The sequence below is a fragment of the Clarias gariepinus genome, chromosome 9, assembly GCF_024256425.1.
Source record: "Clarias gariepinus isolate MV-2021 ecotype Netherlands chromosome 9, CGAR_prim_01v2, whole genome shotgun sequence".
NCBI classification, from domain to species: domain Eukaryota; kingdom Metazoa; phylum Chordata; class Actinopteri; order Siluriformes; family Clariidae; genus Clarias; species Clarias gariepinus.
Genome location: NC_071108.1, coordinates 16,522,462 through 16,549,385, shown reverse-complemented (window position 1 = coordinate 16,549,385; position 26,924 = coordinate 16,522,462). Strand labels below are relative to the sequence as shown.

General features: G+C 38.1%; 1 protein-coding gene across 1 annotated transcript in view; it reads left to right on the top strand.

Moving 5' to 3' along the window:
- Positions 1-26,924, top strand: part of cacna1fb (calcium channel, voltage-dependent, L type, alpha 1F subunit) — a 55,752-nt gene that overhangs the window by 15,280 nt on the left and 13,548 nt on the right. Inside the window, exons 6-32 of the mRNA XM_053503253.1 lie at positions 42-194; positions 499-695; positions 1,949-2,052; positions 5,235-5,386; positions 5,691-5,765; positions 6,046-6,127; positions 6,371-6,397; positions 8,445-8,605; positions 9,008-9,233; positions 9,689-9,896; positions 10,111-10,231; positions 10,437-10,512; positions 10,921-10,975; positions 11,058-11,112; positions 11,690-11,792; positions 13,014-13,143; positions 14,714-14,773; positions 16,436-16,542; positions 17,066-17,153; positions 17,230-17,337; positions 24,564-24,616; positions 24,728-24,874; positions 24,978-25,179; positions 25,270-25,428; positions 25,817-25,927; positions 26,050-26,133; positions 26,713-26,841. Of these exons, the coding sequence (XP_053359228.1) occupies positions 42-194; positions 499-695; positions 1,949-2,052; positions 5,235-5,386; positions 5,691-5,765; positions 6,046-6,127; positions 6,371-6,397; positions 8,445-8,605; positions 9,008-9,233; positions 9,689-9,896; positions 10,111-10,231; positions 10,437-10,512; positions 10,921-10,975; positions 11,058-11,112; positions 11,690-11,792; positions 13,014-13,143; positions 14,714-14,773; positions 16,436-16,542; positions 17,066-17,153; positions 17,230-17,337; positions 24,564-24,616; positions 24,728-24,874; positions 24,978-25,179; positions 25,270-25,428; positions 25,817-25,927; positions 26,050-26,133; positions 26,713-26,841 (3,173 nt within the window). The remainder of the gene's footprint in view (positions 1-41; positions 195-498; positions 696-1,948; positions 2,053-5,234; positions 5,387-5,690; positions 5,766-6,045; positions 6,128-6,370; positions 6,398-8,444; positions 8,606-9,007; positions 9,234-9,688; positions 9,897-10,110; positions 10,232-10,436; positions 10,513-10,920; positions 10,976-11,057; positions 11,113-11,689; positions 11,793-13,013; positions 13,144-14,713; positions 14,774-16,435; positions 16,543-17,065; positions 17,154-17,229; positions 17,338-24,563; positions 24,617-24,727; positions 24,875-24,977; positions 25,180-25,269; positions 25,429-25,816; positions 25,928-26,049; positions 26,134-26,712; positions 26,842-26,924) is intronic.

The following is a 26,924-nucleotide window of genomic DNA, read 5'->3' as shown; positions in this document are numbered from 1 at the left end:
GGCATGATCTATTTATCTCTCTGTATTTTCCATATTTTCAGGTTTGCAGATTGTGTTGAACTCCATTATGAAAGCTATGGTTCCTTTACTGCACATCTCTCTTCTTGTCATGTTTGTTATCATCATCTATGCAATAATTGGACTTGAGCTCTTCATTGGTCGCATGCACAAGACCTGCTACTTTATCAGCAAAGGTTAACGCTCACACACCTAACCAGCTTCCATATCTTGCCACAAACCCGATGTGTTGATTATTAAAGATGTAAATATGTCATAAATATAAAGATATATAAATGTACTAAACCCCTAAATAAACCACAAAATTACATGCGCAAAATAACTGGGTAGTTAATATATAACATAATAAAAAAACAGGTAAGCACTAGATACATTTGACTTGAATGTAGTTCCCTTTCTACCTAAGCTACATCCTAATTTTCAATTAATTTAAAGTCTGCAATTGATTTCTGTCTCATTTTCTCTCTTTTTTTCTTCCAGATGAGTTTGCAGATGATGACCCGGTACCATGTGCATTCGCTGGTCATGGTCGTCAGTGCACTGTGAACGGCTCAGAGTGTAGAGGAAAGTGGGAGGGACCGAATGGCGGCATCACTAACTTTGATAATTTCTTCTTTGCCATGCTAACTGTTTTCCAGTGCATTACAATGGAGGGGTGGACTGATGTTCTTTACTGGGTAAGTGTCTGGCTTAACACTATGACTATAGTATACTCTTACACTCAATCATGCTAGCAACCGATAAGTGATCCTTCTTCAGCTTTGACATTAAGAAATAATGTGCAGACATTTTTCCCAGTAACACTGTAAGACGTGTACTACACTAATCCACAGTACAAAAGCACCATGCTTTTCTTCACTGCTTGCATGCAGGGCAATTAATTTGTTGAATCAGAACTAAATTTAATTAGAAACTGACCTTTTAAGATTAAAATTTAAATTGTAATAGGATTCATACAGACAACATGTAATTAATTTGTATAAACTAGAGAAAGTATTAATTTAAAGCTTTTTTTGTGATGTAACAAACATAAGAAATTAATAGACCCTGTGTTGCTGTATTGCTTTTTGATGTGAATATGTAAGATGGTTTAACTACTCTACATTAACCTTAGGTGTATGTATATGGTAAACCGCCGTAACTATAGAACAGTTTGATCAGTCTTCTTTATTTTTTCTTTAGAGCAATCAGTAGACCTGGTCTACATTTCGATGCGAGTATCAGCAGTTTAGAAACTCTGTAGTTTTTTTTTTGCAGAGTCACTCTATCTACAATTTTTTTCTTTTCAGTCGAGTGTGTTTGGGTTTAGATTGGGTTATTGGTTACTTATTTTTCATTTCAATTATTTTTACCTTGTAGTAGAGTACAAATAGATATTTATAGATACAAATAGAGATTTGTGTACCCTTTAGCTTATGTCTAATTTTTCACATCGAACCAAAACTGAGTTACAGCTCTTTGTAATGACTTGTCTATTTTCTATGCGAACAATAGCACAAAAAAATAAACAAACAAAAACAGAAATATGACCAGCATTTAAAGTCAAAATTTTTGTTATTCCCAGTTGAGTCCCTGTAACTTGCAAGTGGTGTTTGTGAATGATTGTGCGTACAGTATGCGCCTCTTTCTCATGTGGACAATAAGTTATCCGTCAATTTTCAAGGATCAGATGTTCCACTCGCCCAGGATCGCCATTCAGCGATATACAGCCTTCTTTAAGACATTTTACTGTGGCTAAGAGTCACATCACCGCCCTGTGCTTGCAGTCTTCTGTAGTTGTCAATTATCAGTTTTACTTCTTTATTCACCAGAAATTTTTAATTTAATTTAAACCTTCTGGTCTTGAATTCCTCTTGTTTTAAGGGTTTTCAGCCCTTACTAATAAATGGACGATGCTAATGCAGTGTAATTCTACATTTTCTTTCGGTAGATGAATGATGCCATAGGTTTTGAGCTGCCCTGGATCTACTTTGTTAGCCTGGTCATCTTCGGGTCATTTTTTGTTCTTAATCTTGTGCTGGGTGTGTTGAGCGGGTAAGTGTTCCTAATCTATTTACTGTTCTTATCTGTACTTTAATGAGTTTGCAGATGTACAGGTTGTCACGCTTTTCTTAACTGTAAATTGACTAAAATGAATATAGGAATGTTCAGGTGCAGTATATGAAGAGCTGAAAATGATCCGGTCTGTTAGATTGCGTAATATCATCTGTCTTTGGTGATCTAATCACAAATAGACAGCACAGACAGATAACTTTTCACCTTTAGTATTCTAGTGTGTCTCAAATGACAAAATGTCCCAGAAATACTAGGCAATAACAAAACCTTATATGAGTGTTGCTATTGAATGTCATTTCCCCAGTAAATCACTGGACACTCATATCAGTCTGTGAAAGCTTTCCTCAAGCTGTCACCTGGCTATATCACCTTTCATGCAGTTTTTACTCAGCTAATCATGTTTCCTGTGCCTCAAATAACCACACAAACAAATACTATGTAAAATAATATGTGATAAAGCGTGACTTTTATTTAGAAAGGCACAGTAGTACAGCAGGTACTGTTGTTGTCCCACAGCTCCAGGGTCCCTTGTCTGATCATGAGCCTGCGTTACTGTCTGTGTGGAGTTCATGTGCAAGTTCTCCAATGACCACATGCATTTCTGCCAGATATATATTGTCCCTATGTACGTATGTGTTAATTTGGGGCCTTTTCTATCAAGTCAGGTATTAGGTTGCACAGGTTAGTTTAGCTGATAAGTGAAATATACCAAATTGTCAAATTTAGCAATAATCAGTTACAAATAATCAAATACAACAACCTCATGATCCTTTAACAAAATTGCAAAAGTTTTAATCCTAAACATTGTTTTTCTGAATACTTCTCCAGTTACTCCAGTTGTTATAGAGATACCTGCATTTTTTGTTATTAAGTAACTTTGCTGCTGGCAAAGTTATTTTTTATGGGTAGCATGAAATTATTGCGGTCTAAATGAGGCTGAGGGTTCCATCTTTCTCACTACATTACAGAATCTTCATTAAAATATTTTTTAAAATATGATTTTGACTGTTTTCCAAGGCCCTCCTTGTAAACAAACTGCTACTGGTCAGTAACATTAATAAACTTGGCCACGTTTCAAGCTCATGTCTGTTTATTTTATTGTTAACTCATTAGTATAAACAGTCAAAGTGAAAATATTGCCATTATAAAAAATTATGTTGTCTTTATTTTAATGAAGCAGGGTAAAAAACATTCACTTCATAGCCAACATTTACAGCAATTGAATCATAACATTGAAACCGCTGACAGATACAGTATAAGTGAAGAATTATCTTGCTCCAGTGGCACATGTCGAGGGCGGAAGTACAGTATCAGTCAAAAGTTTGGACAAACTTTTATTTTTATTTTTTATCATTTGTTGTTATTGTCTTTAACATTAACAAAATAACACAAATATGGAATTATGCAATGAACAAAAATCTTTTAATAACTCAGAATATTATTAATATTTTAATTAATAATAATTGATATTAAAAGTTGATTTTTCAACGCAGACACCTTTTGCTTTGATAACAGCTTTGCACACTTTTGGCATTCTCTTATCACCCATGATGATCCCAGAGGTTTTGAGTCTTAACTTGTTGGCTGCTTTTCCTTCTCCCCACAGTCCAACTAATCCCAAACCATCTCAACTGGATGTGATTGTGGAGTCCAGGTCATCTGATTCAGCAGTCCATTAATCTCCTTCTTGGACAAATAGCTCTTACTGTACAAAACCTAGAGGTGTGTTTGGGGTCATTGTTCTGTTGTAAAACAAATGATGATCCCACTAAGTGTGAACCAGATGTGATAGAATTTTGCTACAAAATGCGGTGATAGCCATCCTGGGTGAGTGTGCCCTCCATTTTGACTAAGTAATCAACAGTGTCACCAGCAAAGCATCCCCACACCATCACACCTCCACCTTCATGCTTCCGAGTGGGAAACACACATTCAGGAACCATCTGTTCATCTTCTCTATGTGACATGGTGATTAGAACCAAAAATCCCAAATTTTATGTACATTCCTTGTGTTTATTGACCCAAGCAAGTGTCTCCTGCTTGTTGTTCTTCCCGAAGCAATAGATTCTTTGCCACAATTTGACCATGAATGATTTTGAAATATGTCTGCCTCTTGAACTCTGAGAAGCATTTACAGTATGTGGGCTCTAATCTAAGGTGCTGTAAGTCCCCCGGGTCAGGGTTAGCTCTGTGGTTCAGGCATTGGACTATGTTTCAGAAGGTCCCAGGTTTAAACCCCCGGACGCCAAATTACCACTGTTGGGCCCTTAAGCAAGGCTCTTATCTCTCAACTGCTCAGATGTATAATGAAATAAACAATGTAAGTCACTCTGGATAAGGACTTCTGCCAAATGCCTAAATGTAAATGTAAAGCAGTGATTGCTGAGGCTGGCCATTCTCATAAACGTATCCTCTGCAGCAGAGGTAGCTCTTGGTCTTCCTTTCCTGGGACAGTCCTTATAAGGGCCAGATTCGTCATAGTGTTTGATGGTTTTGGTGACTGGACTTGCAGACACACTCAAGTTTTTAAGATTTTTCAGATTGATTGACATTTTTTAAAGTAATGAAGGCCTGTCTTTCCTCTTTACATAATGAGTGTTTCTTGCTATAATATGGATGTGTACAGTGGTTGTTGTGACACTAATAGAGCTATTGACTCTCCCTTCTCACACTTCCCACAAGGCAACTGATGGTTTTAAGCATATTTAGAGGCAAAAAATATCACAAATTAACTCTTGACACAGCACACCTGTGAATTAAAAACTATTACAGGTGAAAATGCCATGAATGTATCAAGCTGTCATCAGAGGCAAATGTAGCTACTTTGGACAATCTACTGTAAAATCTAAAACATATTCTGGGTTATTTAACACTTTTTGTTTACTACATAATTTTATACGTGTTCTTTTATCGTTTGGATTGTTTTATTGTTAATGTACATGGTTAAAGATAATACAAATAAAGGAAAAACGATGAAGTAGAAGGTATGCAAAGCTTTTGACTTGTAGTGTATATTGAGCAACAAGTAAACAGTCATTTCTCAAATTTAATGTGAAAATAGCAAACATAAGGATCTAAGCAATTGGCAGGCTTTGTGGTGCATTATTTCATTATAGTAGAACTATGTGTGTGTGTGTGTGTGTGTGTGTGTGTGTGTGTAGTGAATTCTCTAAAGAGCGAGAGAAGGCTAAAGCACGTGGGGATTTTCAGAAGCTGCGGGAGAAGCAGCAGCTGGAGGAGGACCTGTGTGGCTACATGGACTGGATCATGCAGGCTGAGGACATGGATGAGTTTAATGAGGATGGAAACAGACGTGAGCTCACACATGTGCCTGCCTTTTATAGTTTTAGAACTAAGCTCCTTATTCACTCTCTAATACATCCAAATATTTTAGTAGATGAAATAACCAGTCATGAGCTGTCAAGCATTGGTTCAACACAGACTCTTTCTCTAAAGAAAAAAACATAAAAAAAAAACAGAATGCATTAGCAACCAGTTCTCTGAATCAAATATATTTATGCAATTGGTTGCATGAATTACATTATTATTGCAATGCATATGACTCTTTTAGTAGGTTTCCTCCAAGCTTGACATTAGTCTCCCTCTCTCTGTCTCAGGTATGACCCTGCGTGACCTGGCTGACAAAAAGCGAGGAAAGTTCAGCTGGTTCACTCACTCCAATGAGACTCACGGTACAGCCAATCAGAGGGAGCCTTCCCAGCCATCTTCTTCCCACCTACCTGCTAAATATAGCACTCCTTGACTTTATCTCAAATTATACATCATTGCAGAAAATCTGGGCCTTTGATTCACAATAAATGACTTGACCCTGTTCTAGATTTGATTGCCTGTATGCAGCTGACATTCAAATTAGAGTAGCTCTCTTCAGATTTTCTTTTGTATTTTTTCCACCACGTCTCTCTGTTTTACATTGCCAATACTGTATGTTTCACTTGCTTTCTTGTTTTGTAGCAAGTCTTCCAGCCAGTGAAACAGCATCAGACAACACAGAAAATATAGATGAAGAACACCATGACTGCTGCGCTACTTGCTGGTAACACACACACACACACACACGCGCACACACGCACACACACACACACACACACACACACACACACACACATACAATAAACATACACCCCTAGAGTCAAAGATATTATCTTATTTGATCATGTTAGACATTAGGTGCTGTTAAGCTTCTCGTTACATTAGTTGCACTTTACACTCCTAGGTAATATCTTCTTTTTCTCGTCTGTTGTATAAATTTTCTGTTTTGTTGCATTTTCTTTTTCAGCTCTTGGATAATGAAAACCCCCTGCTGGTGAGTACGTGTCTAAGAGTTTACTGCTAGTAGATGAAAGTTTAATTAACATGCCAGAAAAAATGATTCCATGCAATGGTAATGTCCTCCAGCTTTTTGCCTGCAGTTAATGTCCTCAATTAGAGGGTAAAAATGATTAGGGTGAGTTAGATGTTTTATCCAGGCTTTTTTATGACCTTAATTCTTTTTTTTTTTTTTTTTCCATATTTGTATTACTGTATACTGTGTGCGCTTTTATGAAATGGATAACTTTCTTCTGGAACCGCTTTAACTGTAAAATTAATTCCATATACCCTTTCAGAACAGGTATTTTATCAACATTACATAAAGCTATACTTTACACTCATTTAGGAAGTTTATTGGTCTACTTGCTTTTTATAGGTTTGATATTGAGGTCAAATATTATATTAGATCAAATATGTATTATTTATTGATGTACCTAACTGCACTGAGGACCCAAAACAAAACAATAGGCATAAAAAAATTATGAAGGTGCCACCAGGGCAGCTCTGGGCCCTCTGGGGATGTATTGTGGTTTCTGGCACCAAAACATTAGTGGCAGATTCTTTGTCTGCTGTGGATTGTGGGGCGCCTTGAGCTCTTTGTCTGCTAAGCCCTATACAGTGCATGTTGTGATGCGCTGTGTGCTCTGATACCTTTCTGTCACAGCCAGCATTAACTTAACTGTACTGCATTGGCTTGCCTTTGGTCCCCACAGGCATAAATGAACATCGTGAACCCAGGATCCTGTCAACACTTTGCCTATATAAATGATAATCAATGTTGTTCAGCTGACCTGGCCGTGATGTTAGTGTTGTGTCTGATCAATAATGTTAAATATAAGAACTCAATATATTTTATATATCTTGTCATACAGAGGCCTTAACTACGGTTCTCCAGACATCCTGCTGAATGTGTTTTTGGCTATCACTGTGGACAACTTAGCAGGGGCAACCAACTTCAAATCATAAAACAGCCTCCAGATGTTTGTACTGTACAGTGACCACCATGCATCATGGGTGCATCACTTTATGTGCTTCTTTTCTAACCCCGATGCATCCATTGCTCTGGAATAGGGTCAATCTGAACTTGAGATTAGACCACATACCCTTTAAGATTGCTCCAAAGTCATTATACTCCCTAGCAAAATTGAAGCTTTATATTATATTATAGCTGTGATCTTTTATAATGCTACTTCACATCAGTGTTTAAGTCATCTTCCATCAAATCAACATTCCACACTTCCCTGGTAAACTACTAGTGGAAATAGGCTTAATTCTTAAAATGAGTTTTATTTATTTTAGCACAGATGCCCTTTACCACTGTTACTTGACCAGGTGGTCACATTAAAAACGAGTCTGCAAAAATTGACATCGTCTCTGATGGACACACCGATAAATACATAAAAGTAATTTTTCCTCATAAGACTTCAATTGTGCCATTACAGTAAGTACAATATATATATATATATATATATATATATATATATATATTTATTTATTAAGTTCCTGACTTACGAACATTTGATTTAAAAATTTCCGCAGATACCCACAGACCTTGCATTTACGAATGGTGGAAGTAGCTCACGCGTATTGTACAAAATATAGACACTGCAGTGCACCAAATACCAATATATACAGTTATATACAATATTCTCAGTTTGGTATATTGTATGTGTGTGCGTGTAGGTGTGCGGGAGAAATGAGTCAACATTAAGGGCACAGTCGCAAAGTTTAATGTGAAAACAAAACATTGTATGTTTGTATCAAAGGTGTACTATACTAGACTCACTTCGTTGGACTTATGAACAAATCTGACTTACGAACAGCCTCCCGGAGTGGAACAAGTTTTGTATGTTGGGGACTTACTGTACCATCTAGTGTGTACTTTTGTGGTTTTGCTGTAGAGGGTAAAATTGCAAAATGTTTTTTTTTTTTCCTAATTTAGTATACTGATCTGCTTTATCACTTTTCTCACTTTCTCATTTCACATTTCAAAGTTTTCCCGTATGTAAGAGTTTGTTTTGTGTATTTGTGTTTGTCATAAGTCGGACATTGCGCAGATGGAACCGTGGAATTCGGAGAACCTGTCGAAAAGCAGTGAAATCTGTGACGTTTTATTGGCTGGTGTTGATTCTTGTGTTTCTAAACACAGCTCTGAGTGCATCGGAGCATTATAACCAGCCTGATTGGCTCACGGAAGTGCAGGGTGTGTATATAAAGCATAATACATAATTATAAACCTCATACTCATAAGCCTTTCACATTTCATTATTTACTGAATAATCTTCCATTTAACCTAAAAACATTTGTGTAGTAAGAATAACAGGAATAGGAACATGAATTTATACTGAAAAAAATAACTACTAATGTATCAAAAGTCATAAAATGACCTGTCTTTTCAAACCAATGCATTCATTTCAGCAATAAGTATATTATTGACATTATTGATTAATCAACAATAAAAAGATCCTTTGCCCAAAGTTTTTCCACTTTGCATTTTAGCATGAACATGAAGTCTTGGCTTTAAAAATGTATTCATCTAAATAAGTTCTTTACCCTGTATGAGGTTTATATGAAACTTCTCCTGACAATTTTTTTTTTTTTGTAGATGTTGCCAACAAGGTGCTTCTGTCTCTTTTCACGGTTGAGATGTTGCTGAAGATGTACAGTCTGGGGCTGCAGGCATACTTTGTTGCTTTCTTCAATCGTTTTGACTGTTTTGTGGTGTGTGGAGGAATTCTGGAAACTGTTCTAGTGGAGATGGAGATCATGCCGCCTCTCGGCATTTCTGTGCTGCGCTGTGTTCGGTTGCTTAGGATCTTCAAAGTCACACGGTATGCAGACCAGCCTCAAGGATGGAGGCCACACTGAATGTGCTAGCAATAATTTGTGACACCAGGGAATACACATAGTTTCATAACATATTTTTTTCAATATTTTTATGTACATTTGATTTACATTTTTGTTCTATCCCATACATTTCAAAGACACATTTATGTGTATAGAATTTTTTTTTTCCAGTTTATGACTGCTAATAGATTCACCGCTCATATAACTGACGGAATAAACAAAGGAAAGAGAAAATGTTTGGAATCGTATATTAAAATTAGTAGAGGGTTAAGACAATCTGTACTTAACAATGCTTTTAAGAAACTAAATTCTTTGCTGTGTAATAGTACTGATATATTACCCCTGTATCGAATTCCACACGTTTATGTTGTTGGGCTTTTCCTTTGGGGTTGAATAAAATTCGTATTGATTGGTGTGCTTTTATCTTGACATCCCACAGGCACTGGACAGCTCTTTCCAATTTGGTGGCATCTCTATTAAACTCTATGAAGTCCATTGCATCTCTGTTGCTGTTGCTTTTCCTCTTTCTCATTATCTTTGCTCTACTGGGAATGCAGCTCTTTGGTGGCAAGTTCAACTTTGATGAGACACAGACAAAAAGAAGCACCTTTGATGATTTCCCCCAGGCTCTCCTCACCTGCTTTCAGGTCAGTCTGGCTCATGAGATCAAACTGATAGACCTATAGGTAGAAAATCATAACACAAATGTGTTACTAGTGCTAACTGGATATGTTAGCATGTAATATGTTAACTTTTTAAACATATTTTTGCATATTTAATACTGTATAATATTCTTAAATATATGTGACAAAGGGTAGCAGATTAGATTTTTGTCTTATCAAGCCTGTTGTTGGTGCTTAGATCCTGACTGGTGAGGACTGGAACATGGTGATGTATGATGGAATTATTGCATATGGAGGCCCTGTATTTCCTGGTATGATTGTGTGTCTGTATTTCGTCATTCTCTTCATCTGTGGTAACTGTATCCTTTATTTCTGCACTGACTGTACAGAGACATGAGGATAGAAGCCTTTGTTTACCTACACAGAACTGCTTCTTACATTTTGCCACAAGATTCCCATTTAAATTTAAAGACAACCTTTTTTTTGGATGTTTATCTAGTAGCCCAACTATGTATGGGTGATGACTTTCCTTGTCATACAGAGGCCTTAACTACGGTTCTCCAGACATCCTGCTGAATGTGTTCTTGGCTATCGCTGTGGACAACTTAGCAGGGGCAGATGGAGATGACAAAAAGAATGAGTAAACATTGTTAATTAGTATCTACCATGCTCTAAAACCTGTCTAATATGCTTAAACACAAATCGTATACGTATTTTAAGCGGCAAGTCATGGTCCAGTTAACATCTATCTGCAGGCTAAATTTGGCCCTGGGTCTGGATTTTAAACATCCCTCTAGAAATTTGCAAATCTACAAAACCCATTTCTAGGTTGCTGTCCCTTAAGATTTTAGTCATATAGTCTGGAAGTGGGCAGTGAGCAGCCACATTGAGTAAGAAAATCAGACTTAGTTACTGTATATCCTAAATTCAGAGTTATATTGATAGTGTATTTTGATGCCCATTGATTGCCCATTCTCTCTCCATTTGTTTCCCTCCTGCCTCTCTCAGCTATGGTACTGTATGTTTCATTTGTTTTCATGTTTTATAGGGGAAAGAAACAGGCAGAGGAGGGCCATGAAGAAGGAGAGAATACAGAGGTGAAGGTTTGTATAGAACATTTAGGAAGTAGAGAAAGGGGGTTATCAGGTCCGTGCCGAAGATTTTCACTCGTGATTTTTGTTTTAGATTGACATGGATGAGTATGAGGAAGAGGAGGAGCAAGATGAAGGAGATGATGAAGGTAAACGAAAATATTAAAATACAGTGGTACCTTGGCATATGAACGGCCCACCTTAAGAATTTCCGCCTTAAAACTGACATTTTGCAAGAAATTTGCCGAGCTGAACTGAACGCCGGCTAAATTGCATGTACATCCTTGTATTGGATATTGGATTTGGTGAAGACATAGCACCATGGGCCCTAATTACCAAGGACGGTAGCGAGAAGACAACAGAGACACTTTAACTTTTGTTAACTTTTGTTAAAGTTTAAATCAGCCAGAGCCAAAAGGAATCATAAAATAAGGTTAAGTGAGGTTTAATGTCTAGTTATTTAATATTTTACTTCATTTACATGTATTTTTCATTTAAATGTTTTGATTATATTTACATGCAAAAAAAAATCAGTATACGGTTGGAAATTGGTAATATTGTTAAAATTTACAGTATGAATTTTCACCTTTATGGATTCAATTTGTATGCCGAGGTTCCACTGTATGTACTGTAGATGAATGTAGTTATAATGCAACATTCTAGGATGCTTGCTTTCTCTGTTTTTATTTGACTAATTTATTTATCTCTGTTTGTGCTCTGCCTCAGATGGAAAAAGTCAGCTGAATGTAGCTGACTTTGTTCCTCCTAAAGAAAAAATTGTGCCAATTCCAGAAGGCAGTGCTTTCTTCTGCCTCAGCAAGACCAACCCGTAAGCCTGTGAAACACACACTCACAAACAAACAAACACATGCAACAATCACATCCATGCACACCTGCCTTATTTGGAGAAACACCTGCATATCTAATCATCAAGTTATTTATTCAATTTGTCAATTAATCAATCCATCAACTAATAATTTTTTTGGCTAAAATTCTATACTCAGACATATTTATTGAGGCACAATAAAGCTGAGGTTGTCTGTCAGAGCAATTGACCTCAGCACAAACTTTTATTATTTGGAAGAGGATTTTCTTTGGAGAAGGATCCTTCTCTCCTATTGTTTACATACTAGATACCAGCACATACAGTACTTTTTGGTTATTACATCACTTATAGGTTATCTACAATCTGTTTCAATTATCCTTTCACTAAAATATTCTACAGGGGCGGGAGTTCAATGCATCAAATCACACAGACTGTAGTTAATGTTTAAACAAAATTCAAACATGAGAGTTTGAAAATTACAGTATGTGATCTTAGTGACGTTCACCAACCTAACGGCAAGACTGGAATCAAGAAAGCTAAAGTAAATCAAATAATAACCTTTTACAACAAAGATTAGACGTGTTCTGCTTTTTTTCACCATGATTGTAAAAAAAGTTTATCTAAGTTTGCATAGCTTTCCTGTGTCAGGAAAATCTCAAGGAGATGTAACTGCACATTTACACTTAATAAGACAGACAAAAGCTCAAATGATGCAGAAGTAATCATGGCCAGGATCAACTGAGCATCTGGAAGAACAATATTACAGATAAGTGAACACTAAAATCAAATTTTGGTATATTCAGGGGCAAAAGCACAATGCAATAATATGCAGTGTGTAAATTAATTCAGTTGTTTTAAATAACTGTACAGGGAGTAATGATGTGTAGTTATATGTAAGTGTGTGTTGTTAATGAACCAGCGAGCTGACAAATTTTAGTCCTCCACAAACAGTCTGGCCATTTTCTTTGACTGTTTTCATCAACAAAGCATTTCCACTTGCAAAACTCTCATTAAATGGATTTTTTTCCCTTCAAGACATTTTATGTGTTGTGCTGCCACTTCATGATTGCTTAATGGGATAACTGCACGAATGAGCAGGTGTGCAGGTGTCCCTGATAGGATGCCTGATGAGTATATATGATGCAGTATAAGTCATGATTTCATCTCTCTCTCTCTCTCTCTCTCTCTCTCTCTCTCTGTTGTTCTCTGTATTTCTCCCTGCAGAATTAGAGTAGGCTGTCATATTGTGATCAATCATCACATCTTCACTAACCTGATCCTAGTATTCATTATCCTTAGTAGTATCTCTCTGGCTGCTGAGGATCCTATCAGAGCACACTCCTTCAGAAATAATGTAAGTCAAGAACACCCCCCATCACCACCACCATAATGCACACCAAGATTTTTGGTATTCAAAAAAACAACTACTTATCTTCTGTTAGCGCTTTGTCTTATCACACAGTCATACTTAAAATTGTCTGTCTGCCTCCTGGAATTGTTGGGCAGTTGGGAGGAAATACTTGTGCATTTCCCGGGGAGAATATGTAAAACACCAGGTAGCAAAAGCCAAGGACCCTCGATCAGATTGGTTTATTGGTCCCTTGTTCGTACAAACCATGTTATTCCAAGCACTTAATTCATGGTGATTTTATACCGAAATTGTTAAATTATTTAATAATGATTTTAATTATAAAGCTGTAATGATGCTTCTGTGGCCATCATTGGCATCTTCTTGTTTTTGAAAGGGCTGTGGAAAAAAGGCCCTACATAACATACAGTATGTACAGTATGAAGTCAATTTCCTAGGCGTATATTAGAGGAAATCTATTTCTTACCTGAAAGCAGATATTTAATTAAGCATAATTAACAGTGTAGTTAAAAACTAGCCTGAACCCAGAGTGGTCCCTTTAGATCTTTAAGCTCATCAGACTGTAATACTGGCTGTAACTTCGTTTCACATGATGGCACACGTGAATTTCAGACACTGGGAAACACACATAAGGGATTATGAGCTTACTGGACCTGCTGCAGGTTAACTTACTACTGAACAGCACTGAGAGTCTCTCTCTCTCTTCTCTGCATCTGGCTTAAAAAAATCTCAGAAATATGCGGATAAATTTGCAATAAAGCAAGGTTTTTTTATTAACATTACCAGTCAAAAGTTTGGACTTACCTTCTTGGGTCTCGGTGTCTTTTCTGGTTTTTATTTCTTTCTACGTTGTAAAACAATGCTAAAGGCATTAAAACATGCCTTGTTCTCATTTAAACGGTTGATATTAGATGAACAGTTGATTTGTCTGCTACTTGTGCACTGTAAATCCTTTATAATGGCTGAAATTGAGGCTGGTATCTCTAAATGAACTTCTCCTCTGCAGCAGAGGTAGGTTTTGGTCTTGCTTTCCCGTGATGGTCTTCATAAGAGCCAGTTTTATAACGGTGCTTGATGGGTTTTGCAAATACACTTGACGATACTGTTCTTGCAGGAACTATTCCAGAACCTTCAACAAAAAACATTAAAACCTTTGACTGGTACCATATGTACACATGACTACATAAATAATCATTAGGCATGCAGCCACTTTCCTATACTTTTTATAAAAAAAATATTTTTAAACAAAATAGCTCTTAGAATGTATGCAAATCAGTGCAAAGGCACTTGATAGCCTTGGGTGAGTCATGAACCCAAAGAATCTTTACGCACACACACAGACACACACTGCAGATGTCCTGATTGGCATGTTTGATGTTACTTTTCATGCCATCAGAGGAAGTGTTATGCACCCAGCAATCAGTCACCTCAGAGCTGAAATAAAGAGCGATGCCATGTGCAGTGACAACATCATGACAACATCTGCCTGTGTTGTACTCTCAGCCTCTCTATCTTCCTGACTTCTGAATTCTTTTGGTCTGTGTGATTTCCTTAGGTCTTGGGTTATGCTGATTATGCCTTCACCTCCATTTTCACAGTAGAAATTCTTCTCAAGGTATTAATCAAATTGTGTTTTATATTGTATGCAACTGATTTATTTTTATTGCAGGTAATTTAAAATAATAAGATGTATAGATAAAATGACTGCAACATAAAAGTTGATTGATCTGTAAAAATAATCCTGAGTTGAATCGCTGCATAAATAAATTAACTCATGATAAAGTATAGCTATAGAGGCATTTAAAAAAAAAACGGGAGCACAAGTACTCAATAAAAAATGAGAGGAATTTTTTGTTTATTCTGATTATATATGTTAAATCCTTGCCAGTAGGAATTCTTGGGGACATAAATGGAATTGCATTCATACTGTAACTTTAAAAGAGTGTGACAAAACCGTGTCAATTTACACTCTAAAGAGACACATACTTTAAAAAAAGCGTGGTGTACTGATCCTTAATGAATAGTTTCATGCTGTATGTGATGATATTTCAGTGACATTATTTAGCTGTACTAAAGTCTCACTTTTTTGTTAAAGCAGCCATTGGCAAGATTGGCCTTTTTCAGTATTAAGTCTCAATATTGAGCTTATCCATGAGAGTTAGTCAAAAATTGACTATTGTTCATTTAATAAAACATATTGTTAAAAAGCTTTCAGCATAATGATTAGGAAACAAAATAAAATCCTAAAACTAGATTTTTTTGTTCATTAAGTGTTAATTTTATAAATCCAAGAGTCATATTTATAAATAGGAATGATATAATTTTAAGCCAGCATTACACATTGTGCAAACTTGCATTAATTTACTACATGGCCTATCCAATAAAAAAAAAAAATAGGAAGCCATTCAAAAAGGACTAAATTAATAGAATTAAAAAAATGGAATTGGGTAAGGAACTGCCCAATGCACTTTTAAAACCTGGGAGTGTGCAGTGGCATAGGATTAGGACTAAACAGCTGGCCATAAGAAATCTACTAGTAATTGAGGCTAATCAGGAACTTAGACTTTTGTTAGAATTTGTTAGAATGTACTAGAGAGTATTAACTATTGGAGCAATGGGAAATGGTCATGTGATGTAATGAGTCTAGGGCTGCGTTCCATTCCAAAGTGCACTTCAGAGAGTGTTACCTACTCCCTGCTCCGTTTGCAGGGAATGTTGGTAAAGTGAGCTTCCCTCAACAAAACTCCACAATTTGGAACACCCTGCTTATGCACCTCTCATGGTAACCTAAGCACCTGTTGCTGCTCCTGTGGAAATTTTACATATTAAATATAGAAAACTTGTTAAAAGAAAACTTATGTGTATAACTTGTTAATAAATTATTGTTTAATAATAGTAATTAATTAAAGATTTTTTTACAGTTTGCTAGCCTATATAATACTAAGGATTTTTCGATTAAACTGAAATTTTAGTGACTGTGTCCTATTATTATGGTGTCGTCCTTGATAATAATGATAATAAATATATAAATCCTTTTTCAAGCTCAACCTTTTTTTAACGCTCCAGCGAGAAACAATGGCTTATGGAAAATTTTTCATTCCCTGTTCCAGTGAAGTGAAGACCTGTTGTTCACTTGTTTCCTACACCGTTCGCAGTTCCAACTAAACATTTTCGCTCCCTGCTGTTTGGAATCACCCTTAACATGGCTGAACACCCTGCAAAGTATACTTTGCAAAATTGGTACAGTAAATGAGTTTTTTCCTTCTTCCCACTTTAGATGATGGTCTATGGGGCATTTCTTCACCAGGGCTCTTTCTGTAGGAATTGGTTTAATCTGTTGGATCTTCTGGTGGTCAGTGTGTCTCTGGTTTCCTTCTTCCTACAGTGAGTATAAAGTACATTTAAAATACTACATTTCATTTTGTATACACGTTCAAATGGTGTTAATTGCTTAAAAACAAATCCCTTTTTTATTTCTGTAAATGAGCATTTTTTTTGTGAAAGTTGCAGTCAAGAAGTTATTCCACAAGACTGCTGAGTGGTTAGTGGATAGAGGGAGACCTCTGGTGGACAAAGACAACATTGCATTATTTAGTCTTTTTTCACTTAATGTAATTACTGTATGAAGTAATGTTAAAGCTTAACATGCTTTTAATGACAAATAAATTTCTTTTAATGTAACCAACATTAAACCTCTTTTATCTTAAACAGATTTTGAAATGATGTATGGAGCTTTATGACTTTAACGACTGTGATATACAATATTACGATCTAACAAATATTTATGTATTTCTACATAAACACACAAACAGAAAATGATTTCTAACAGGGGATACAAGACACACAACAATAAGACGCACATTCGTGTCTCTTTTGCCCTTTTAGTTTCTTTCTATTCCCATTACAGTTCAAGTGCGATTTCTGTAGTGAAGATCCTGAGAGTTCTGCGAGTGCTCAGGCCTCTCCGAGCTATCAACAGAGCCAAGGGTCTAAAGGTACCATGCCGTGTGTATGTATATATGATTAATGCACTTTTTAGTGCGGCTCTTTTAAATCTGTGTGTTTCTCCAGCATGTAGTCCAGTGTGTGTTCGTGGCTATACGGACCATTGGAAATATTATGATTGTTACTGCTCTCCTTCAGTTCATGTTCGCGTGCATCGGCGTCCAACTCTTTAAGGTATTCTATAATTCAATACTTTCGGTCTGTATGTCTGTATAACACCATCCTCCACTGTTTAAATATACATATTTGATCTCGAAATACTGTATGTTTTTGGCTTACACAGTGTTTTTACTGCTTCCTGGTTAGCTGCATAGTGTTCTGTCTGAATATTATCATTATTTTTTAATTAGTAAATTATACAGAAGATTATTGAACCAAACAGGTTTAAACCTTTCTTTTAAGGAGTAATATTGGTGCGCATAAAACAGCAGTCATTCCCAATCCGTTAGTGTGTGTGTGTGTGTGTGTGTGTTTGTGAAAGTCGTCCTATAAGCCCTGTCCCCGATAACCCGCCCCCCTCTGTTATTCCTGCTGTTATACCCCTATGTCACCTATGCGGTTTGCACCAAAACTCCGCGTAGATGAGATAGGAGTATTAGTAGTTAACAGATTATGGGCCAAACTTCTCTGAGTGATGATGGTGGAATAATTATAAAGGTCTTAACTAAAGCAAAATGCATGAGGAATCACAAAGGAGTTTTCATTTTCTGCAATTGAAGAGTACTCTAGTAAAGTCACTAGTGACTTTTATCAGAAATTAACACTGTGATGTACAGTAACTGATTACTTTTTAAGACATTAATTTTGTAATGTAATTGCTTATGTTAAAAAATAACGTCCCCCCAACACTAATCATACTGTTTGAAACAGCACTGAAATTGCAGTCTGAGTTGTCTGTTTATTAGGTATACCAGGCTTGAAAGCAATAACCTGGAAAAAGTTTAAACTGTAGACCATGTTTCTTTTCATAAAATTTTCTTGCAGCAATAATGAGGCCTGGTGTCATAAAACACACATACATATATATATATATATATATATATATATATATATTTAAAATGTAATTCAATTCTTTCAAATGCTGAGGAATAAAAAACCTCGAAGGGAACCTCATCTTCTTCATCATGACGTTGGATAATTCAGTTATAAAAATGTTTGTATGCAAACATATAAAGAAATTATATTTATTTATTATATTAATTATAAATTGCAATCAGCAATCAGTGTGTTGAAATGATCTTACTTTTCATTGACTTTCTTTGCCACAACAGAAATGCGTAAGGGGTTGTTTAATTTAAACTTTAGTATTAAAGTATGGTAAAGAAAAAAAAAGAAAAAACTGAAATAAATAAGTTCTCTCATAAAATTATTTCAGTCAAACTTAAGATATAATTTGCAGGCGTTGCTCTTCCCATGGCTTTAACTATAATTTGAACATGTATTCAAAAAGGTTATCTGGTCTTGCATTAATCTCACAAATAAACCTACCTTTAAAAAAAGTTTAAAACTTGTTTAGAGTGATCAACAACATCAAGTTGCCATCTTCAGCATAAATGCTTGTTAGATGACAGCAGTTGGGGAAGAATTTGGGGATCTTGATTTCAGTCGTATTTCAGGACGGTCTTGTGGTAATGGATCTTCATGGCCTGCTTGATTCTTCTTGTTCTTCATGTTTAAAAATGTTCACACCATCTGTGGAGAAGTGGGGGGCTTGTTGATTTTGTGTGTTCTACGATGGTTGAGTTAGTTTTTTTTTTCCATATGTATGTTTCTCGCCAATTTTCCGATGCATTCAGCCTTACAATATCTGCAGATAACAGTGTATACTAATCAACATTGTTTCTTTAGTGTCTTGTCCTTAAGGGTTACCAGTGTGTTGTTTGGGGTTAATGTACAGTCAGGTCAATAAGTATTTGATCACCCTGTGATTTTGCAAGTTCTCTTACTTAGAAATCATGGAGGGGTCTACAATTTTCTGCATAGGTGCATTTCCACTGTGAGAGACAGAATCTTAAAAAAAACTGGAAATCACATTGTATGATTTTTTAAACTATTTGTTTGTTAATTACTGTTTCAAATAAGTATTTGATCACTTGCTTATCAGCCAGATTTTTGACCCTCAAAGACCTGTTATTTTGCTTTTAAATAGTGCAGCTACACTCTGCTCATGATTCTAAATTAGTAGCACCTGTTTGAGGTCGTTAGCTGTCATAAAGACACCTGTGCACCCCACAATCAGCCAAAGTCTAGATAGCAATATGGGCAAAACCGAAGAGCTATCAAAAGACACAAGAGACAAAATTGTAGACCTTCACAAAGCTGGAAAGGGCTACGGTGCAATTGCCAAGCAGCTTGGTGAAAAAAGAACAACTGTAAAAAAAGAGCAAGTGTCGGAAAATGGTAGAGGCTAATGATGACTGTCAATGTTCCTTTGGACTGAGGCCCCACGGAAGATCTTTCCTCATGGGGTATCAATAATGCTAAAAATAGTGAAGAATCAGCCCAGAACTACACGGGAGGAGCTGGTTAGGACCATGTCCAGGCCCGTCTGAATGATCCAGAGGAGTCATGGGAGAAAGTTCTGTGGTCAGATAAGACCAAAGTAGAACTTTTTGGTCCTAACTCCATTCGCCGTGTTTGGAGGAAGATAATAATACCATACCTACAGTGAAGCATGAGGCTGGAAGCATCATGCTCTGGGGGTGTTTTTCTGCACAGGGGACAGGACAACTGCACTGTATTAAGGAGGGATTGAACGGGGCCATGTATTGTGACATATTGGGCAAAAACCTCCTTCATTCAGTCAGAGCATGAAACTGAAACTAAAGCTGAAACTCCATGTTGCTCAGCAACAGCCCAAAAAGCTGACAGATCTAAAAAAGGTCTGTATGGGCCAAAATCCCTCCTGCAGTGTGTGCAAACCTGGTAAAGAACTAAAGGAACCATTTGACCTATGTAATTGTTAACAAAGGCTTCTTTACAAAATATTAAACTTTTTTGACTCAAGTGGTCAAATACTTATTTGACACAGTAATTCACAAATAAATTGTTAAAAATCATACAATGTGTTCCCTTTCAAAAGCTACATCGATGCTGCGTGAAAACGCTATGGGAACATCTTTCTGTGTTGCCAGTTGTGAAGCATGTGAAGCTACAAACACGTCAAATTTTGGCATATATAACCTCGGTCAGGTGACGTCATCTGATGAAGTGCACCTGCAGGTTATAAATAGGAGTGAACCGGAACATTCCTCAGATCTTTTTGTCTTCAGGACGTATTGTGTTCGCATGTGTGTGATGAAAAACTGTTTGACTCACCCAATAAGATGTGTGATGTGTGATAGAATCCTATCGGAGGGCGATCTCCATACTTTTTGTTTTCAGTGTTTTGGTAAAGATCACGCTCTCCTTGGGCTTCAAAGAGAGTGTGAGCACTGTGACCTCCTCCCGATAAAGGTGCTTCGCTTTCTTTCACATGCGGATCTGGAGGAGGCGCCCGAGAGGGAGTCTCTCCTCCTTTCTCTCGCCCTATCTCCCGATCGGGAAGTTTCTCTGTCCGTCTCGCGAGCGCGCCTCGGCGCTTCTCGTGATTGCGCAGGAGAGACCTCCTCCCTTGCTTCTGCAGAAATGGAAGGAGTTCCCTCAGAACCCCTTCTCTATTGATGACAGAGAGTTTGAGGAGCTGCTTAAAGTAATAACATTGACTGGCCGCAGGAGCAAGTTTTTCCTAAACGCTTTAAATTGGAGTGTTCATTAGGTTTCTGGGGGGCGGAGCCTCAACGACGCTCTCTTCTTTAGCGACCTCCACAGCGAGTTAACTTGCTCTTGGAGCAAGCCTTATTCTTCCCGTATTTTCGTGCCATCGACTTCGATTTATTTGAATATCATTGATGCGGAAGCGCAGGGTTATGATGCGTCAGATAGAAGAGGCTAGAGGCTATTTCTTTCCTGGGACATCATCTTCCCTGAAAAAGCCAATACTTCCTTCCAAGCCATGTGGACTTTCATCTGCCTTGCTGGGAAAAGCATTTCAGGCAGCAGGTCAGGCTGGTGCTTCTCTGCACACCATGGCGGTCTTGCAGGCATACCAGGCTGATCTGCTAAAAGATCTGAGCACTGGCGGCACTGTGAATGATACAGCATTTTTAGAATTACACCGCAACCAAGCAGACGGCTGGCTATCGGCCGTTCTATGGCTTCTCTGGTTTCCGCGGAGAGACACCTGGGGCTAAACCTTACAGGCATCAAGGATAAGGATCGTGCGTTCCTCCTTGATGTCCCCATCTCCATTTCCCTCTGGCCTGTTTGGCGACGCCGTTAATTCCGTCGCCACCAGGTTTAGAGAGGCGAAATTATATGAACAGGCCTTCGGAAAATTTCCTCCCCCGCCGTGCTCATAAACTGGTTTTTCGGGCAACACCAGTCTCCAACATAAGGTTAGCTTTTTGGTCATCTCATGCCGTAGTCCAGGATGCCAAACTTCTAACCCCTCCCCCCGTCTATCCGAAGTGCTAGAACTCGTGCCCCTTTTGGAGAAACTGACAGCATGAAAGCTACTGCCAGGTGTATCTCCGTGGGTATTAAGGGCTGTAGGGAAGGGTTACAGTACCCAGTTCGCACATCACCCTCCGCCTTTCAACGGTGTGGTCTCCACTTCCGTGAAACCAGGAGGGGCGCATCTGCTGACTCTCGAATTGTAGACGTTTTTGGGAAAAGGGGCCATAGAACATGTTCCCCTACCAGACAGAGAGTCAGGCACCCACAGTCGGTATTTTCTTGGTTCCAAGAGAAACGGGGGGGCTGCGTCCAATTTTAGATCTTCGCGGACTAAACCGCCATCTTAAAAATTACAGGTTCAAAATGTTGACTGTCAAAATCATTGTTTCACAAATCCAACCAAGGAATTGGTTTGTGACAATTAATCTGAAGGACACATATCTTCATATAGAAATATTGCCACAACACAGGAAGTTCCTGAGGTTCGCTTTCAGGGGCGAAGCTTACCATTATCGGGTCCTTCCATTTGGCCTAGCTCTGTCACCCGCACACCCGTCGTCCTAGCTCATCTTGATTCTTTAGGATTGAGAATCAACGCTATAAAAGCATTCTCTTTCCTGCTCAGAACACGTATTTGGGTGTCACGTAGGATTCGATCGCAATGCGGGCACAAGTGTCTCCTGCGCGTGTCAAATCAATTTCCAACACCCTGAAGGAAACCAAGCTAGGCCAGAAAGTGACTGTTTATCACTTTCAGAGATTTTTGCGTCTCATGGCAACTGCATCCACAGGCCTTCTGCAAATGAGATTGTTTCAGTTGTGGCTAAAAGCAAGGGGATTTTACTCAAGGCCAATCTCCGGAGGCAAATAAGGGTTTTTCTATGTGGTTCAGACCCTGGTTTCTAACTTTGGGTCCCACTCTATGTGCGTCCTTTGTCGTCGTGTGACACTAACGACAGATGCTTCCCTTACGGGCTGGGGTGCGGTCTTAGGTGGCTGTCCAGCCCAAGGGAGCTGGAGAGGCCATTTTCTCGCGTGGCACATCAATTGCCCCGAACTGATGGCTTTATTTTGGCCCTGTAACACCTCTAACCCTAACCCTAACCCAGCAGTTGAAGCTACCATGTCCTAGTGTGGGTGAAAACACTACAGTTGTCTCAAACATAATTGCCGGAGCGGACTGTGATCGCGACGCTTGAATAAGCTAGCGCACCAGATTCTGCTTTGGGCACAGGAAGAGTTCCTGCCCCTCAAGGCAATTTACATTCCAGAGCATATGAAGATGGGAGCCCTGGAACCTTCACGCACTAGAGAAACTTATGCCCTCAAGGTATTTGAAAGTGGTGCATGGTGAAACATGTAGACCCAGTCCACTGCCAAATTGTTTCAGTGCTGGAGTTCTGCAAGAAGAGTTGTCCTTGGGCTTATACCCTATTAACCTCAGAATGTACGTAGCTGCTATTTCTGCTTGTCATGTTCTGACTGATGGGGTCTGGTTGACACCCCTTCCAAATCACTAGAGTCAGCGCCTGTTTGGCTTCTGACTCTTAACATGGTTTTTCTTAGTTATTTTTTTCATGAGAACTGGGGATCTGCAGGCCTCCCGTCCTGCCTAGACTTTGCCTCTTGGCTAGTCAGAGCTATTCTGCATTCTCACACGAACTATTTTCATTCTTGACCATGCACCCAATCTTCCTCGAAGCCTCTGTCCTTCGCCTTTACAGGTCCAGAGCAGGAAAGGTTTCACTTACTGTCTTCAGTACGCACTCTTCAGATTTATGTCCACCGCAGTAGCCAGTGGCGTAAGTCAGAGCAGCCTTTTTATGCCAAACGCTGCCACATCAGGTGGGAGATGCTATTGTCCTAGCCTACGAGGCATGTGGTCACACTTCGCCTCTAGGATACAGGGCTCATTTATCCAGGGGGATTGCCTCATCTATTGTGCTGGCAAGAGGTGTTTCCCTGCAGCAAGTGTGTAACACCAATGCTGCACTGCTTGCGTGACTGGACGTCCTTTCAGACAAAATTGATCTGAGGAATGTTCCGGTTTACTCCTATTTATAACCTGCAGGTGCGCTTTATCAGATGACGTCACCTGACCGAGGTTATATATGCCAAAATTTGGTGTGTTTGATACACACATGCTTCACAACCGGCAACACAGAAAGATGTTCCCATAGCGTTTTCACGCAGCATCTCGTTCCCGCTTTTTCAGGGAACAGGGTTACAGCAAAGTAACTCGAGACGATTTCCGGATTTTTCTTTTTACATTCTGTCTCTCACAGTGAAAATGCACCTATGCTGAAAATTGTAGACCCCTCCATGATTTCTAAATAAGAGAACTTACTAAATCACAGGGTGATCAAATACTTATTGACCTCACTGTATACGTGACTTGAACACCAATTGAAGCTTCTCTGAAACAATGGGGGTAAAGCACAAACATACTGATGGAACATTCAGTTCGCTGCTCGCAGTCCCTTTACTAGTTTTTTCTTTCTTCTTTTTTTGGGTGGTGTTTGTTAAAATCCAATTTTATAATTTGAACCTAATAAAACCTATACCATTTTCAGTGGTGTAGATAAGCTCTGCTGTGCTAAAAGGTTTTCATACAAAAGTGTATATTAAACTTGTGCCATTACCATATTCCCGTCTGTTCCATCAGTATGTCTGTGCCGTAAGACCAAGCATGTGAACAGGTGCATCTCCCATAAGTGCTGCTTAGATGGAGACATTTATTGAGACACCAGTGTGATATATTGGCCATTCATTTTAAAATGAATTCTTGCTTTAAATTATGTTCTAGAGTAATGAAATAAATACAAATAGGTTAGAACTTTAGGGATTCTTGTGACAGAGGAATTTGATCTCATAAGAATGAAATACTGTGTCTTTTATTGCAGGGTAAATTTTATCGCTGCACAGATGAGGCAAAACACACACCCGAGCAGTGCAAGTGAGTGATATAACTGCAAATCACGTATCCTAATTATCTATGTGGATTTAATGTAATGCCATTATGCTTTTATTGAGTTTTGTTGTCAAAATATGTATGTGTGTGATATAGAGGCACATTCGTGATCTATAAAGATGGTGATGTGACTCACCCGATAGTACGACAGCGCATCTGGCACAACAGCGAATTTAACTTCGACAATGTGCTGATGGGCATGATGGCTTTGTTCACAGTGTCCACCTTTGAGGGCTGGCCCGCGTAAGTCGTCTGCTCATGGTGTTACATGACAGGTCAAAGGTGACGGTACAGTACATTCTGCCTTGGGTTACTGATGTTGTCTTTTGTCCCTCACCAATCTCAGGCTCCTCTACAAGGCTATTGATGCCAACTCAGAGCACCACGGCCCCATCTACAACTATCATGTGGAGATCTCAATCTTCTTTATTGTCTACATCATCATCATCGCCTTCTTCATGATGAACATCTTTGTGGGTTTCGTCATCATCACATTCCGTGAACAGGGAGAGGCAGAGTTTAAGAACTGTGAACTGGACAAAAACCAGGTTAGAAGTAGAATGTTTGTCAGCACATTAAGCATTGTGACCATGTTGTGTTACCTTCATAGGCTGTCTATATCATTCTTATTCACACAGAGACAGTGTGTAGAATATGCCTTGAAAGCCCAGCCACTGAAGCTGTACATCCCAAAGAACCCAGTACAGTATAAATTTTGGTCGATGATCAATTCCACAGGATTTGAATACATCATGTTTGTGTTGATTCTCCTCAACACGGTCACTTTGGCTGTTCAGGTAAACCACGGGACATTTAATAAGAAATGTTAATCTTTGTATCCTTATGAAACACATAAATAGAAATAATTTAAATAGTCCCATTTGATGGTACCATTTTTGCATAAAGATATTATTGTTTTAAATGTGTACAAAGTTATGTTACTTGAAGTATATATTATTTATGGTTGGATATAAGTATAGGGCTTAATAGTTTTGTTCCTGGACACTGGTACATGGAAAAACAGTGGCTTAGTAACTAGGCCCCCTAGTTAAAGAATAGGCATATAGACAGTGGATAGCTCAATGGACAGAGTTCTATGGTTTTAAATATATAATTGTATGGCTGTAATTCTTTAAATGTGTCTCTCAGTTGTCTAAAATGGTCTGTATGGTCATGCCTTTTCAGCATTATGAGCAGTCTAAACTCTTCAGTTACGTTATGGACATTCTCAACATGGTCTTCACTGGTCTCTTCACTGTGGAGATGATTGTCAAGTTGTTAGCCCTCAGACCCAGGGTAATCTCCTTGTATATCATATTTACTGTACACCAATATGGCTGTATGTGATTAGTTTAAGTATTATCTATTTGCCTTTTTATCAGTTTGTAACTGAAGTTTGCTATTTGTCTGGGTTGCAGCACTATTTTACTGATGCTTGGAACTCATTTGATGCTCTGATTGTGGTCGGGAGTGTGGTGGACATTGTGGTGACAGAGTTTAGTGTGAGTCTCCAAGCTCATTGTGTTCAAATGAATATAAAAGGTGTGTCACTTCTGTTATTGTAGTCTAAACTAGTGCTTAATGAATTTACAAATTGCATAGTGGTATCAAATCATCCACACTAGGGGTGTGAAACACATTACAATCAGTCTAATGTCGACCAAAAATCTCTTTAGCAGAGCAGGAAAACATATAGTACATAACACAGCATTTTCCATAAGTTATATTGAAAGGTACAAAAGCTATATTACCTGCAAAATCTGACTAAAATAAGGAAGACATCTTTTTTATAATATACTACACTTTATAATATAGTATACTGTACTGTATACTGACTTTTGATTATATGATTTCTTAACCTGATTCTCCAAAAAAGGCTTTTTTGAACTTAGATTTTAGTGTCGCCAGATATAAATTTCTTTAACTAATTTGTTCCATTTGTTTGAAATCCTATTTCTTACACTATTATAGGATTTGTATATCATGTTAATATTAGTGTCCTGAACGAGATTATCCTTTAGACAAGTTCTGAATTTGACTAAATCCAATTCAGCTTTTCATAAATTCTGACTTTTCCACAGAGTTCAGAAGACAGTTCACGTGTGTCAATCACCTTCTTCCGTCTGTTTCGGGTGATGCGATTGGTTAAGCTCCTTAGCAAAGGGGAAGGCATTCGCACACTGCTCTGGACATTTGTTAAATCTCTTCAGGTCAGACAAAATCACATACACTCACGTCAGATGTATTGTTAATAACACAACCTTTTATACAGACATAACGTCTGCTTTTGTTC